The sequence below is a fragment of the Manis javanica genome, chromosome 12 (assembly GCF_040802235.1).
Source record: "Manis javanica isolate MJ-LG chromosome 12, MJ_LKY, whole genome shotgun sequence".
Taxonomy (NCBI): Eukaryota; Metazoa; Chordata; class Mammalia; order Pholidota; family Manidae; genus Manis; species Manis javanica.
The window spans coordinates 17,700,730-17,717,500 of NC_133167.1; the positions used below are offsets into that span (position 1 = coordinate 17,700,730).

General features: G+C 53.0%; 1 protein-coding gene across 5 annotated transcripts in view; it reads left to right on the forward strand.

Annotated features, from left to right (window-relative positions):
• TNS1 (tensin 1) overlaps positions 1-16,771 on the forward strand; it is a 229,600-nt gene that overhangs the window by 26,608 nt on the left and 186,221 nt on the right. For 4 of the 5 annotated variants that reach the window (XM_037015945.2, XM_037015948.2, XM_037015950.2 and 1 more), the window contains exon 2: positions 15,836-15,950. In XM_037015945.2, the coding sequence (XP_036871840.2) occupies positions 15,836-15,950 (115 nt within the window). Of the gene's footprint in view, positions 1-3,987; positions 4,139-15,835; positions 15,951-16,771 lie in introns of those variants that run through there. The other variant, XM_073218118.1, reaches the window with a different exon arrangement.

The window sequence follows — 16,771 nt, forward strand, 5'->3', positions numbered from 1 at the left end:
AGGGAAAAATCTGGGGCCAGGGAGCCCCGAAACTGGGGCTCTGTTCCTGATCAGTTCTGTGGCCTGGGGCAAGTCGCACTCCCTCCAACTGTAGTGTTGTCATATGTTAAAAAAGGGGGCTGGATTAGGTGAGCAGTGCCCCAAAGTCCAAACCTTCCCAGCAGGCATGTTTAATTTGGCTGGCAGGATGGTTTAAAAAAGAAAGCCAACATTTCAAAATCTGTATTTTTTCATATTTTGTATAAAAGATTTTATATAGTGATATAGATTTGGGGTCTCTCTTGACAGATGAGAAGATGTGATGGCATGAGCTCATGTCACTGATGCCACAGAGGAGCAGGCATCCCATTAGCTGGGCTGCCCGCTAGGTCCCTAGACCCCTAGCCCACTCCTCTCATGTGGCTTCTATTGGGCTCTTGAAGGCTCTGACTGTGATACTAGAGGAGCCTGAAGATCTTACCTCAATGTTCTGTGACCAGTGCAGCAGAGGAAAGGTTCAATGCCACAGCAGGAGATGGGCTGGATAACGGGGAGGGCTATGTGGTGGGTGTAAGTGTGCAAAGATAGGGAGGGCTGTGTGATGGGTATGAGTGTGCAAAGATAGGGAGACTGGACTGGAGGAAGCTGAGACCTTGGCCCGCAAATTTGTGGCACCACAGAAGGTGGAATTGGATAGGAGCTTAGAGACCGTCAGTGTGACCATTTTGCAGGTGAGGAAACTGAGGCTGGGAGAGGGGAATGACAGGCACGGGCTTACAAGGCCTATTAGTTTCATTCCTGCCCTCACTCACCCATCTGTCTGCCTCAGTTCAGCCAAAGTGCCAGGCCCAGAGTCTGCAGTCCTCTGTTTCATTTGCTGGCTGTTGGGTAGGGGACTGGAGGGCATTGGGTTTTGAGGGGAGAGTGGTCTGCGTGCAGAGGGAGGGCAACATTAAACACAGGCCTACTGCAGAATGGCTGGAACAGTGGGTTAGAGGGGCACAGGATGGCAGCAGATCCTGAGGTTTCTGGGATCCCAGCCCAGAAAACCTAGCCAGCCTCCTGGCATGTATCTGATGTCTTTCGTACATGAGACCCCAGCACGGGGTAGGGATCTGAGGATGAGCAGCACCTTCCAGGCTCTGGAGGCATTGGAGCCTGAGGGAGCTCAGAGGTGAGGGGGTGGCAGGAAGGTGGGTGGGTATTACAGGCATGTGCAGAAGTGTGCAGGAAAGGGCTGCCTAAAGCTCTTCCAGGGGGGCAGAGCAGGTGAGAAGGAAGGTTTGGGAAGTGGATGGTATGTGCTGAGGGTAGGAAAATATCTTAGGACCCACTGATTGATAGACTGACCTGACTCATTCATTTTTCAGCCATGTATCTGCTGTGTGCTAGGTTCTGGGGATACAAAACATAGACGGGTCTGGCAAGGAACTCTCCCCCTGGGGAAGGGGAGACCAGGCTGTAAAGGATGACTAGGGTAACAAGCCAGAGAGGGTCATTACATACAGTTAGAGTTACTTCAGGAGGTGAGTTTAACATTCAACAGGCAGGATGGTGGTTAGGTAACAGGAAAGACTTCCTGACAATGAGAGGTTAAGATTCAGGAGAGACCCCCAGATGCTTGGAAAAGAGAGCCGGGGGCAGTCGGGGCAGAGTTTCTCCAAGGGGAGCTCCAGCATAGATTTTCAGTCCCAGCTGAGGAGACTTGGCAGGGAGACGCCTAGGGGCTGCAGGGCCCCCTGGCTGGATGGGAAGCCAGACAAGTTGGTGTCATTGTGACTTGGTCTTCAGTCTTGTTTCCCAGCATTTCTGGGAAGCTGCAAGGTGATTTCTCAGAATTCCCAAGATAGCTGCTGGGAGGCACATCTTCTTGTGATGCCTGCAGCAAAGGGCTGTGGGAGCGGCTCGGGCAGGTGGAGACAGGCGGGAGGGGCACGGGGGTGTCAGGGCTTAGCTGGCTGAGCCGTTGAAGCTGCTGGGAAGCTGGCAGGGCTGATGATGGTGGCTAGGGCATGGGTTTAGGGCCTCTTAGAGAGGACTCCTGGAAACCACCCCTTGCTTGCCCTTCGCTCCAGCCAGCAGTTTGTAGGTGTGTATCTGTGGCTGTCCGCAGTGGTGACGGCAGGGCCAGCTACATGTGAAATGCTGGTCCACTTCAGTGTTGGCTAAACTGTCAGCTGAGTTTGGGAGGTGACAGCTGGGGTGGGGGTGCTGGGGGTCACTGGGATTCGTCAGGGCATGCACCGGAGGGGCAGAACATTTGTGACCCTGTAGCGACAGATCACAGAACGACTTGGTGTGGCGTGGAGCAGGAATTCTGAATCCTTAGCCTATCTCCTTTATTAGAACAAACACTCTTAACTCAGGCACATGCTCCAGGAAGGACCAGGATAAGGCACCTTACTCCAGTGTCCTCTCCTGACTTCTCCGAATCACCAAACATTAGAGTGTCAGTCTGTTGTACAGTGTACAGCCTGCTTCCATGGGTGGGACTGTTCCCCTCTCCTTCTGAGGTTTCCCAGGTAAATGTCTTGGCTGGACTGTATACACCTAGCTGGGCAGGTCCACTGAGGGGAGAGACCAGGGCAGAGATTGCACCCTGGGGTTGCACTGTGTGTGGTGCTGACAGAGTGGTGAGGGCATGCACTTAGGTGAATGGAGGAGAGGCAGGGGATGTGTAACCCTTTGTACCCGTGCCCTCGGGGCATGTACAGCACACTCCTGTGTGTGCACAGGAGCTCAAGCAAGAGGACTTTCTTGCCAAGTTGCTCAAGCCAAGAAAATGGTCTCAGAGTGCCTACTCTGGGTGGGGCCCTGTCCTCGGCATTTTGTGTGTTTTTAAAAGTTGGGCTGTGTGTCCCTGCGTGTGTGTGTCTACAAAAGGGGGTGGGGCTGAGCTCTTTTTCCCTCCCCTGGAAGGCTCCAAAAGCAGAGCGGGTGATTCACCAGCCCCACCCACCCCAACTTGGTCCAGCCTGGGCCAGGGCTGAAAGAGGAAAGTTTTTTGGGGAAGGTTGGGGGTGGGGATGGAGACAATGAGGGCTTGGGGCAGATTTTGCTGAGTCCCCTGAAGTGCTCCCTGGGGCCACATTTGGGTTCTGTACCCCTGTTCTTCTCCCCCTGGATCCTAAACTGTTTCCCCTGAACTAAGACTGGGGCCGGGTGGTGGAAGAGCTGGCAGGGCAGGGGGACACTGTCGGGGAGAAGTAGGCGGGTGGAATGGTGGGAGGTGAACACTGGGCCCAGGGCTGGGGAGCCGGGGCGGGGGAGGAGGCGGTGGGGAAATACAAACCAAATGTTGGCCCAGGGCACAGTCCGGAAAAACACTCTCGCGGGAGACGGGAGCGGGGCTCTCTTTAAGAAGGGCAGGAAGGGCTGGGACAGATGTTTGGAGAAAAGAAAGAAAGAAGGAAAAAAAGAAGTAGGAAAAAAATTGGACTGAAATTCACAGCCCGGGGGCAGGGCCCTTGTCCAGCCGTTTCAGGCCTTGTTCTTCTTGTGTTAAGGCCTGTTGCTGAGTATGTGTGTGCAAATAAGTGTGTGTTCTGAGGGCAGGAGGGCGTGCATGTGTGCCTGGAGATGTGTCAGGGTCCAGGTACCCCCAGGGTATGCAGACTGTGCTGTCCTACATCCGTCTGTCTGTTCGTCTGTCCATCGATGGTCTGGGATGGGGGTCTGCAGAGAGGAGGCGGACTCCAGGCTTGCCAGCAGCAGATCAGGAGACAGGAGGCGCCTTGATGGCTCCCGGGGATTGTGTCTTGTGGTAGGGGGTTGAGTGTGGTTTGGGGGTGCCTGTCGCCAGTAGCTGTTCCTTTGCCCTGACTTCTTCACACCCCCTGCAAAGCAGGGCTTCTGACCCCCAAAGCCACCATCAGCGTGCGGTGCGCCTAGGAGGAGGGAGGAGACAGGAGGCTGGGACAAGGGGCGGAGTGGGGGGGAGGAGAAGGAGAAGGAGGGAGGGTGAGCTGGCGGCAGGCAGGGCGAGAGAGGCCGACAGATGCTGGCTGAGTTGGAGGAATAGCAGCCTGGCCTCAGAGCTCCCTCCTGCCTGCTCTGTGGGGACTGTGAGCTCAAGGGAACCATTTGCAGGCCCCAAGCGTAACCCACGGGAAGGGACCCACCGAAGATGACGTGGATCTGTCTGTCCTGCATGCTCTGGGTAGGTCTGACTGCTTTAGCTAGGAGGTCACCCTCACCCCCTTTCCATCTTATCCAATGGCAGGCGGGTGGGGGTGTGTGATGGTGCTAAAAGACGGGGGCTTTTCTGCCTCAGACAGGGCAGCCTGACTTGAGCAGACCCCTAGCCTGAGTCCTTCCCCATCAGTAGGGCCCGGGCCCTGGTTCTGCCGGTCAGTACAACCCTCTCCCCACTCCTCTGGCTCTCAGTGAGTGTAGGAGCACTGAGTAGAGGGAAGCCACCAAGAAGTCTGTTTCTTTTTGGAGCCTCTCCTGCCCCACCCCGACGCTGGGATGAAAATTCTTCATCCCCTCAGCTACTCAGCCTGAGGGTTTGAGGAGGGGGCAGTGGTAGGGGCCTGGGGAACAGTGCATATTGACCAAGAACATGAAATCTGGAAAAACTGGGCTAGGGGAGGATTCTGCTTGGATTCTATCACTTTTATCCCTTGTAGAGCTAATTTCTGCTTTGACCCGCTGCCATGCCTTCTTCCATAGCCGTCCCATCTTTACTAAGACACCCCCCACCACACACCCTCCTACCGCAGTGAGGAAGCCATGGCCTCTTCTTGCTCCCTTCTTGGCCCCAGGTTCAGGAAGCTGTGTGTTGGGTGGCTGAGGGGTGGGCAGACTGGGTCAGGGGCCACATGGTGAGGGTTAAAAGTCTCGAGGCCAGTCAGGGGCAGAGGCTCCTGGAAAAGAGGGGGTCTGGAGGAGGGCTGTTTGCTACAGGAGGAGTGGGGGCAAGACCCCTTCCTTATAGGGGCTGTATGATTGTCAGGGCTGGGCAAAGGTACGCACAGAGGTCAGGAGGGCGAGGAAGTCATCCCTGGCTGAGTTAATACTGGTCTCAAAGAGAGTGATGGCTGGTTTGGGGGAGGGAGCTTCAAGCCTGGGATCCAGATGTGGCCTTTCCTGCCCCTTCCTTGGCCAGTCCTTGGCGGTCGAAAACAGTTGTGGCAGCCAGGTGTCCCTTGGGCAGAGAGGAGCAAGCAGGGGAGGGGGCTGGAATGAGGAGAGGTAGGTGGCGTGTGGGTCTGATCAGTAGATTGAAGGTGCCAGGAGGGTCCTACACAGAGGATGCCTCCATCAGCGGTTCACTGGGCTGGTCTTTGCGTCTGTAAAATGGGAGCCTTGGCCGTGTTCATCTCTGTAGGCCCTTCCAGCTCCCGCTGACAGGCTCTGGAAGACCTGCATGGACTGAGGATAGATGTGGGTGGTGTAGGAGCCGTGCGGTGGGAGAAAGGGCAGTTAGACTTCCTGGTGGGGATGGAGAAAGGGCCACTTGAGCTGGGGGATCCTGGGAAAAGCCTCGGTTTCCTGATGGGTGACATGGGGATAACAAAAGGGAGTTGTCAAGAGCGAGGCAAGGGTACCCTATTGATGTTACTGCCCTCCTCGAGGGTTGGCAACTGTGGTGGCCAAGGGCAGGTGTGGAGGCTGCCATTTTGGGCTTCTCTAAGCCTCCTTCCCTTTGTTCCTTCTCCTGCCCTCTGAGTACCTTCCCAGTCTCTGGTTGGCCAGCTCAGTGGGACAGCCTTGCAGTCACTCATCTGTGGGAATGGGAAGAGGCTGGTGGGAGTAGCCTGGGCAGAGGGGGTTTCTCACTCTGCCCAGCCCTGGCCTGCATGCCCATTGCCAGGGTAGACTGGTTTTGGGGGAGTGTGGCCTGGACAGAGGGCACAGGCCTGGCTATGTCAAGATTCTTGCCTCTCCCTGCTATCCCATTGCATAAGGCAGTTGTACCAGCAACCTTCTTCCCTATTGGGTGGGCTTGGTAGGGCCAGGGTATGTGTTTGTGGTAGGGCATGGAGGGCCAGACGGTATCACTTATGGCAAGACAAAAGCCCTGGAGACCTTGCTAAGGTGGTTGCATCTGCCTTGAGAGACACCTGGTGGTGGGAAGCATGTGGACTTTGACAGACAGGGCTAGGCTCAAATCCTAGTTCCATCATTTATCAGATGGGTAGCCTTTGGGAAGGCAGTTCCTTTCCTGAGCCTCAGTTTCTTGATCTGCAAAGTGGGAAGAACAGTACACACCTTGTATGGCTGGGGTGAGGGCGAAGATGTATGCCAAAAGACCAGGTGTTCAGGCACACAGTAGTTGCTTAGTAAGTGCTGGTTCCCTCCCCTTCCCTGAAACATCCTGGTCAGCTTGTGGGATCCCCTGTACCCCAGATCTCATGTAGTGGGAGGATCTCCCTGGGATGGGTGCTGTGGGGTAGGGCCCCACCTCTGAGGCTCCTGACTGCCCAGCCACTCCACCCTACTATTGTGGAGCCAAGAACTAGCTGGGTCTGCAGTCTCAGGGAGGTAAACTGAAGCATAGTCTGTCAGAGATAAGGCCTGAGCCCCAGTGTCAGTGTGTGCGGGTCTATGTGTGCACATGTTCCTGGACAGGGATAGCTGCAGATGATCCATTGGGCAGTAATAAATCTGCAGTGTGTAGTTTTAACAAGCTCTAGGAATAAAAATCACTTTAATAGCTGAGGAGCATAGCTAGATATAATGCATAACTTGATTTTCTCATCAAATGTTCCCATTTGCTATTACATATTCAAGTATAAGGTTTATTTAGAAAATAATTACATGCCTATTAATTGAGGCTTTTTGGTGTTATGCTGATGGACTTAGAGCTGTAGGCTCTTCCTTCCTGAGGCTCCCTTCCCAGTCCTCAGGATTTGGGAAGGGGCTTGTGAGGCAGGGTAGGGTTGAGAGAGCCACAAGCCAGGGCCAGGGGCCAAGTGAGCCATGCCCTGAGCAAGCTGTGTGGCCTCAGGCAGGTCACTCAACTTTTCTGGACCTCAAGGAAGCTTGGATACTATTTTCTGAGACCACTTCCAGCTGTAGACAATGAAGTGTTCTCTGTTCTGGAGCTGGAGTCCTTCCCAGTGCTAAGCACACATTTTTTGTCAGAAAGGTCCTCATGAGCCCCCAGAGTCCTGATGTGCAGTTCCTGCCATATAGACCCTAGTCTGACTCTTTGGTCTGAAACTTGTTCTCTCTGGAGTTCTGTTTGCCTGTAATGGCTGTGCCCTCCCAGGGCTTCCTGACTGTGGGTTTGCATGAAACCCACCGGCGTCTGAAACAAAACCCTCCTTTTGCAAAGTTTGTCAAAATGATGTTTGAGGCACCAAGTTGGAGAGAAGCACCTCACTGGTTTTCTGCAGTGTTTGGGGATAGCGTGCTGGCTGAGAGTGCAGTACCTGGGCTTGATTCTGGTCATGCCACCTGGTAGCTGTGTGACCTTAGGCAAGTAACTTCACAACTCTGTGCCTTGACTTCCCCACCTGCCGATAGAGTTGCTAGGTTTTAAATGAGCTAATATGCATAGGCATTTAAAGCATCTCTAAAAAAGAAAGAAAATAGCATCTCTTACACAGTAAGAGCTCAAGAAATGCTAGTTCTTATTCTGTGATGGCGCATTTGCAAGGCCATGCAGCAAGTTAGAGTCAGGACTAGGACCTGGGTCTCCTGCCACCATCCAGGGCTTTCTATTCTGAGAATACGGCAGGGCAGGGTCTGTGGGGTCAGTGTGAAAGGGGACATGAGAATGATGTGAAGGCTGAGAATAGGCAGGCCTTCCCCTGCAGGCAGCACGCACAGTGGTCAGAGCCTGGACTCTGAAGCTAGTCCGCCTGGGTGCAAATCCTGGCTCTGCCACTTAGTAGCTGTGTTGTCAGACAAGTATTGATCCTCTCTGGGCCTTACCTGTGTACATTTCTTTGACTAACACAATTTCATGTGAACCTCACTGTAATTCTGTGAGGTAGGAAGCAAAGGGCCAGCTAGCTCCAGTTTGCAGCCAGGGTGAAGGGTGCCCACAGAAGGGAAGGGCCTGCCAAAGGCCTCCTGGCCCTTGGGTTCAGTGTTCCTGAAAGGAGGCAGAGTATGGGCTGGGGGAATTGGACCTCTGGGTTGGAGGTATTGATGGGGGACAGCCCAGGGGTGGGGAACTAGTGTTGGGGAAGTGCTGCGATGAAGAAACCACCCAGGCATTCAGCTACCCTGCCCCAACCTTCCCTGTCCAACTGTCATCTCACAGATGATTCTGGAGTGCCCACTCTCTTCAAGAAGCTCATAGATTTTGGGCTAATGATCACAGTAACATGGCATTTCCAAGAGAGAACCCACAGGAAGGTGAAGGGAGGAGAGAAGAGGTATCAGGAAGGATCTCTTGGGAGGTGAACTTGAACTAAATGCACAGATGAAGCTGAGAACGTGGAACTCCAAGTGCAGGAAGTGGAAATAACCGGGGATGGATAAGACAGGGTAAGCTGGCTCGTAGGCGGCCTTAGGCTGAGGCGCACTGATGACCTGCCTGCCGGGGCTCTGGGAGATGGCCCCAGACAATGGCTGTTGAGGTTCCATTGGAAGTAGTGGTATGTGCAATGCTGGGGACTCGGTCCTCTGCCTCAGACAAACCTGGATTTGATTCTTTGCTCCATCCCGCTCTCCCTGTGTGTTCTGGAACGAGTTCTCAGCCTTCCTAGGATGTTGTGTCACAGCGCCAGGCCCCAATAATGGGGGCTCAGACTATCCCCACTCTGAGCCTTCACTCCAGGAGGTGATCTCTCTTTAGGGCATAACAAGGAACTTGGGGTGTGGTGCTCACAAATGTTGGGATGTGGTTTGTGAGGAGCCACGGGGAGAGAAGCAGGCTGGTGGACAGAGATCATCCAGCCCGGGAAACTGAGTCAGGGGCGGAGGGCTGTCAGGTGGCTTGCTGGGCTCCCCAGGCATCCGCATGCTTCTCTGTCACCCGGGGAGGAGCTCCGCGACAGCCCCCTGTGCCCACTCCCCTCTTGGGGAAATCCAGGGCCACTCAGAGTAGAGCACTTTCTTCTCAGCCAGGTGATGCCAGCACCCGATGGGTGTGTTTGGTGGGGGGAGGTGTAATTACAGGATAGGGGATGGGGGCCAGGCAGCAGCTCCATCCGATCTGCAGCTTCAGATTGCTGTGAGGTCACACTGTTTTGGGATAGGGAACAAGGAGCAGAAGTACATGCGGACATGTGCCACCTGCGTGGCTAGTCTGGTGCCTGCACAAGGAATGACAACATGAAACAGCCCATGCCTAGGGAGCACTTACTATGTGCCAGGTGCTATTCCAAATGCTTTTCAAGCATTATGACTTTCAATTATTATCACTTGTTCCTCCTAACACCCTAAGGGTGGTTCCTACTGATACCCATTTAACAGGTTAGTCCAGTGAGGCAGACAAGCAGAGGAGCAAGGACCAGTCAGATTGCATAGAGTGCCATGATGGGGCATGAGGAGAGCATGGCTGAGGGAAGGAAGGGGCACCTGGGAGCGCTTGGCCCGAATTGGTCACAAGGAGGTGGCCAGCAGATCCAAACCGAGAGACATTCTGCAGAACAGTTTGCCTGGACTCTTCAACAATGTCCATGTCATCAGAGAGGAGTCAGAGTGTGGAGCAATGTATCTAGATTAAAGAAGATGAGAGCATCCCAGCAAGTACATGTGATGCAGGACCTTGACTGGATTCCGAGTCCAAAATCAAAACAAAACCGAAGACCCAACTCTAATGGATTTTCCTGGGGCAAAAGAGGAAATCAGAATATGAACTGACTATTAGATAATAGTATTGTATTGATGTAGCATTTCCCGGTGTGATAATGCTATTGGAGTTACCTAGGGGACAGAGACAGACACAGAGACACAAATGTGAAGAAGTTGTGAATCGTGGGGGCGAAGGGAATGTGCATGTTCGTCTTTTCCGGAGCTTTCAAACTTTTCAACATAAAAAAAGAAGACAGTAGGGCAGTTGATTCTGATAGTGGTCAAGGGGTACCTGGGAAGAGCTCCCTGGGGAGATGAGGTCTGCATAAGGCCTTTAAGGGTGCCTAGAAGCTTGACAAGTTGAGAGGGGAGGAAGGGCATTCTGGGAAGAGTGAACAGCAGAGCAGAGGTTCAGAGGTGAAGACAGGGCAGGCAGTTGGGGAGTGGTGCTTGGGATTGAGATGGCAGGGTGGGCTGGGCATGGACCAGGGCTGCTTCCCCTGCTGGCTGGAGGCAGTGCAGTTTTTATCTTGGTTTCAGGGAAAGGTGGGAAAGCATTTTAGGGTGAGTGGGGGTGTCAGTGACCCTATAGAGCTGTGCTTCTTAGAAGCTGCATAGAGGCTATATGGGGAGGAGGAGCCCAGGGTTAAGGGGGCTCAGGAGTCTCTTGTAACCGCCCTAGACAGAGATGACAAGGCCTCCATTAGGGTAAAGGCAGGATGGTGGAGAGAGTGTGTAAGAAACACAGTTCAGCCTGGCAACTGGTTGGATTGGAGGGTGGAGGGCCAGGAGGAGTTGAGAGTGACTCAGAGTTTTCCACCCGGAGCAACCAAGAACATGGTCAGACCATTAGCTGGCTAGGCGATTGGGAGGGTTGGTGAAGGAACTCCAGTATGAATGTGAAGGTATGGCAGGGTTGGGGGGAGCTTGCATTTGAGGTTCCCTGGGGGAATCTCTGATGCCAGCCTGCATCTGCACCAGCAGTCTGAGTATTTCCATAGAAATGACAGCTGCTGCCAACCAGGTCCTGGTGTCCCAACTCAGGGCAGAGACATGGAGGGGTGGATGGCCAGGAGGCAGCGAGAGCATGGATTGGCCCTCTGTGTCTGTCATAGCAGATTTTGGCGACTCTCTTAGCCAAGGCTCATGGGCTCACAGAGGTCTGCCCTCTGGCCACAGCATCCAGTGCTCCTAGTGTTGGGCACAGCGAGACTGGAGGGGGCGGGGGGCACAAGCTTCTTGGGGAGGGGGCAAGAGCTTGCAAGCTGGAGGACCCCTCGGGTTATAGACCCCTTTTCATCCCTACCCCCATCTCCACCAGGCCCTACCCCATGGGGCAGGGAGGAACCCACAAACAGCCTTTCCCACCCCGGGGCCAAGGACTCCCGCCAAAGCTGTCCAAGCCAGATGTGCCACACCCCTCTGGCTGGGATGTGCATATCTGGCAGGCAGGCTTGGCTGAGTGGAGGGTGGGAGGGAGTAGGTCCCCCTGAAGCCAGGAAGAGCCTTGGTGCTGGGTGAGCTTGTCCCAGGGTAGGGCTTTGGGCTTAGAAGGTGGTGAAGGGGATGTCCAGGTTGGTACTCTTCTCTTTTTGGGCTCTGGCACTCAAGGGAGGTGGGTGTTGAAGACCAGCAGTTCCTGTTGTGGCTGTGCATCCTCTGGCCCTTAGGACCTAATCCAGCAAGGGAGGGGTCGGGGTGCTTTGTGAGGCGGTCTGCCACTTGTCAGGGAAGATGACACTCATTGTCGGAGGAAGCCATTACCCTCAAATGGAGCTTTGCACTTTTTGGGTTTGTTTGCATCTTCTGCCTGTAACCCTGGGCAAGGGCAGGGTAGCAGACCCCTGGTTTTCTTCTTCATCTGCATTCTAGCATGTGGTAATTGGGAAATTCTCGCTGCCCCTTGAGTCTAACCATTCATCATTATGGCTTCTGCCCATTGGGCTGTTTTGCCTTCAGTATCTTCACACACCTGGTCCTTTCCTACAGTGATAGCATCTTTGGGTATTTGAAGCTATCTGGATATTTGAAGATAGTTGCAGTAAGATGAGGGAGGCTTATCCATCCTGGACTTGCTCATCCACCATGCAGAAACCTTCAAATCTGTGTGGATGACTCTTTCCACAAGATCACTAGATGCCCCATTTCATAGCCAGAGAAGACAATGCCAGCAGAGTCAAGGACACTGCTTGGGGCCACTTGTCTGGGGGTGACCAAGCTGGCCTACTTGCTTCCCCCCAGAGTCCCCAGCCTCTCCCAGAGGAGCGGTAGCTCACTAGACATCCCTCTCTCTGTAACCATCAGCATGTCTTGCCCCCAGCACCCTCAGCCCTTCGTCTCAAACTTGACCCGGCTACACTGTGTACGCTCAGACTATCTTGTCCAAACCCCTCATTTCCATTTAGAGATGATGAGGGAAGGTCACTGATGCTCTTAAGGCTGCTGGCCTAGAAAGCAGGTCTCCAGACTCCCGTCCCAGTGCTTCTTCAGCCAGAGAGCCAGCACCTGATAGGCGTGGGGTCAGGAGGGTCCTGGGCCATTACCCAGAAGCTGCTTGGAGAGGCTGTAAGGGAGGCCAGAGCGTGTATCTGAAGCCCTGTTTCTGCTATCCAAGCCCATGCAGAGAGAGATTTGGTAAGCTCAGATTTTAAGGGGTTGGGTAAGCAGGACAGGCAGGCCCAAGGCCTGGGGGAGAAGCCTGGGCTTTTGCTTTCAATCTGTTCCTTGGGCAGCCAGGACCCTCTTTTGGGAGATTCTACTGCCCTAACTATGCCTTGGAGAAGAGGTCTCTCCTTGGGCTTTGGACGAAGGGCTAGATTTGGGGGGTAGGCAGAAAAGTCTGGGAGATAAGTTGGAATAGAGAGGCCTGCCTGACTCAGTGGGGTGGGGGAGGCAGGCTTGCAGGTTGGGGCAGAGTAGGACTGAGACAACTGGGCTTTAGGGCTTCCTGACGGCCTCCCCAGACAGGCCTTAAACTGAACTCCAACCCCCTTCCTGCTCCTCCTGGCCTGGGTTGCTGCAGTTGACATTGGGTTAGGCGCCCTCCCTGGAATGTCCGTTACAGATATTATCTGGAAGACCGCCAGCCAGGGGCTGAGATGGCCAAACAGTGGAGATGAGACCTCAGAATGGAGGGGACTTCTCTGCCTCTCCTTGTTCAATGAGGGACACTGAGTTAGGTCCATAGCTGGGCAGTGCTATTCCCCGCTAACCCCAACAGCTCCTGGAACCCAGACCTTGCTGCCTAGTCTGGCCACCTTGGGGCACTGCCACCCACTCCTGGCTCCACCACCCTCTCTGTTCTCTCCACTTCTGCCCTCCTGCCTCCTGCCATCTCTCTGTCTGTTTATCTCTTTGAGTTTTGAGACCATCTCAAACTTTAGAAAAGTTGCAGGTACAGTGCAAATAACTTATTATTCCCTGAGTTATGAGAGTAAGTTGCTGACACAATGCCCCACCATCCCTAAATACTTTTCTGGTTTTTCTATAAGGACTTTCTCCTACCTAACCCAGCACCACCACCAGAGTCAGGAAGTCAACACTGATGCATTAGCACCATTTCATCTTCAGGCCCCACTGAGGTTTGTCCAGTTGCCCCAGTGATGTCTTTGGTGGGCATGGAAAGAGTCCAGTTCAGAATCAGCCACCGCATGTGGTTGTCATGTCTGTTTAGTCTCCCCCAGGCTGGAAATCTCCACCATTTTTCCTTGACTTTCATGACCTTGTGGCTTTGAAGATGACACGCCATCTAATTGGTAGACTGTCCCTCAGTTTGGGTCCGTCTGCTGTTTCTTCATGATTAGATTCAGCTTGTGCTCTTTGGCAGGAATGTCACAGAAGCAATGTCTTGTTCTTGATGCATCTGCCTGTGGTGCACGATTTCCGTTCATCCAATTACTGGTGATGTTAACTTTGATCACTTGATTAAAGTGGAATCTGCCAAGAAAAGTTACTTTTTCCCCCTTTGTAATTTATGAGCATGATGTGGGGAGGTGCTTTGAGACTTGTAAATTTTCTATTACTCATCAAACTTACAATTTATTCACTTATGTCACAAACAAGTATGGGCTCATTGAAACCATTGCCATCACTATGTATTTTGATACTAAGATCATCCCAGATTTAGCCTTTGGGGGCCCCTTCAAGCTGGCTCCTGTGCCTTTTTGTCTGTCTGTCCCCCTTTGGTTCTCTGGTTCCCTTTATAGTCTCTGTGTGTTTCTGTCTGATCTTTCTCATTCTCTGTGTGCACTTGTTCATCTCTGTCTTTGTCTCTGCCTTTATCTTGGTCTTTTTTACCTCTTTGACTCTCTGTTGCTTTTCTCTGTCTTTCCTTTTGTCTCTGGTTTCTGACTCTCTCTACCCTTCTTCCCCTCTCTTTCTCTCTGGCTTTCTGTTTTTTCTCTCTGTGTCTCTCATGGCCCAATCTTTTTTCCCCAGGTCTCACCACTACAGTGTCTTCAGACAGGAGTCCTGGACACACTGCGTTTGTAGGGCACTGCTGCCCTTCCTCCTCAGTTGGGAGGCTCTGGGGCAAGGCACAAGGAAGGGCACTTGGAGAGACTTCTCTCTGCAGGGTCTGTGATCATGCCTCTGTGCATCCATGTGTGTACAGAGGGATGTCAGAAAACTCTGTGACTGTGAGAGGGGAAGCAGCGTGCTGCCCATGTGTGTGTACTGCTGGCTTCTGCTGCTGGAGCCAGGCAACCAAAACAGGTAGACACCAGGATGAGTGCCTTGGGCAGGGACGACTTCCCTGGGGAGTGCTCTGAATGGGGAAGAGAAGGGTGCTGCCCCAGCACGGGCCAGGGCTGGGGGCTGCAGGTGGGAGGAGGGGGTCCTAAGCAGTGTGGCTGCAGGGCTTTGTGCCTCACAGTGTGTTCCCATACATGGTCACCAAGGACAGACTGTTGGAGCATGAGGGGTGTGGTGTCCAACCTCACAGTGTCCAGAGGGGAAACCTGAAGCTTGCGGTAGTAGTGGGCTGGTGACTGGCCCGGGGGCTCATGGCGGGTCAGACACAGAGAAGACTTGGACTGTCAGCCTGCCTCTCATCTCGTGTTATGGTGGTAGAGTTTTATTTATTTTTATTTTTTAAAAATTGAAATATAGCTAGTGTACAGTATTGTGTTGGTTTTAGATGTACAACATAGTGACCTGACAATTACATACATGACTATATTCTCACCACAGCAAGTGTAGTTGCCATCTGTCAACATTAAAGATACTACAATATTATTGACTGTATTTTCTATGCTGTACTTTCATCCCCTTGAGTAATTTATTTTACAACTGGATGTTTGTAACTCTTTATTCCCTTCATCTATTTCTATGATGGTGTAATTTTAAAAAAGGATTTTTTAGCATATCGATATTTTCATAATGCAAAAAAGAGAACATGAAATTAAAGAAGGAAAAAGCCGTCTGGGTAGGGTAGGGGGTGGTAATGAGGTGAGGGAAAGAACTGAGGGACGTGGTGTTCTGGGGACAGGGGAACAGTTAAGGGCCATCAGTGGCGGAACAGATAAATGCGTCTGCTGCACTCACTGTGGAGTATTCAACAGCAACGAGAAGGCGACACCGCTGTTCTGCACAGCGCCAGGGATGAATCTCGCAGACTAATGCTGAGTGAAAGAAGCCAGACACAAGCTACATACTGATTACTTCCATTCATATGAAGTTTAAAAACCTGGCAAAATGTATCTTTAGTGATAGAAGTGACGATACTATTTACTATGGGGGGTATTGACTGGGACGGCCACAAGGGAGCCTTCTGGCGTCTGGTAATGTGGGGCATACGTGTGTAAAATTGTATGGAACAATTCATGTCAGGGTAGTGAACTTTGCTAATGAAGCCAACACAAAGAAAAAGTGATGAAGAAACCATGGAGGGACTTGTGATCCCCAGATGCTGGGGTCTCCAGTTGTTGTTTGGGCCCCAGTATGCTGACCCACCTCAGTCTGGGAGTCTGGGTTGCACCCACAGCTGTCTCTTTCCCTAGGAACCTCCTCCCAGAAATGGCCTCAGGCCTTTTGCACCTGAAGGGGCCCCTTGCCTCTCCTTCTCCCCAGTCTTTGCTTACTTCTCCCCAGGCCCCTGACTTCTGCCCCAGGGCCCCAGGCTTCTGCCTAGGCCTGACCTCTGTCTCTCCTCCCACAGCCAGAGGATCTGGAGGCCCCCAAGACTCACCGCTTCAAGGTGAAGACCTTCAAGAAGGTGAAGCCCTGTGGTATCTGCCGACAGGTCATCACTCGGGAGGGTTGCACCTGCAAAGGTGAGTACCTGGTCAGGCCGTGGGGGGTGGGGAGTGAATCTCCATGGGAGTGATATGCCCTGGGACTTGGACTCAGTTTTATAGATGTCCTTAGGGTCCCCACCTGGTGCCTTGTCCTCATCTTGGAGAGGATGCTGAGGACACCTGATGGCAAGCATGTGGGTGTGTGTGGATGGCACATGGCAGGCCATGGTTGTATGGGAATGGCATGTAGCTTGTGTATGGATGACTGGTATGACATATCTGGATGGCATGAAGAAGGTATATGGATCATATACAGATAGCATGTGCATGGCATGTGGATGGCGTGCAGTCGGGGTGTGGAGAGCAAGTGGATAGTGTGCTGAAGGTGTGTATTGGGTATGTGGCTGGCCTGTGGAGGGTGTGTGAGTGGGGTGTGGCTGGCCTGTGGAAGGTGCATGGGTGGCGTGTGCCTAGCACTGGCTGTTCTGCAAAGAAGCCAAGCCTTGTGGCAGCTTAAGGGTGATACTCAGAGGCTCAAAATCAGACTCAGAGGGAGGGCCTCCTGGCTGCCTGACATTTAAAGCCACTGTTCCCATGTGCTGCTGGAATGGCCTGGGGTTTGACTGTCACTGCTGCCTGAAGGGGCCTTGTCTTGTCCCAGGTCACACAGTGAAATCAGCAGGAGGCCCCTGTACCCAGTCTCAGTGACTGACCCCATCACCCATGCATGTGCTCCACTAGATGCCTCCCTCTCCTCCACCCCTCACTCCCCATCAATTTCCAGGGCCTCTCAGTTCAGTCAGAGTCACTGAGCTTCTCCACAGCCAATGCAGGCTGCTGGCATCTCTCTTCAGGAT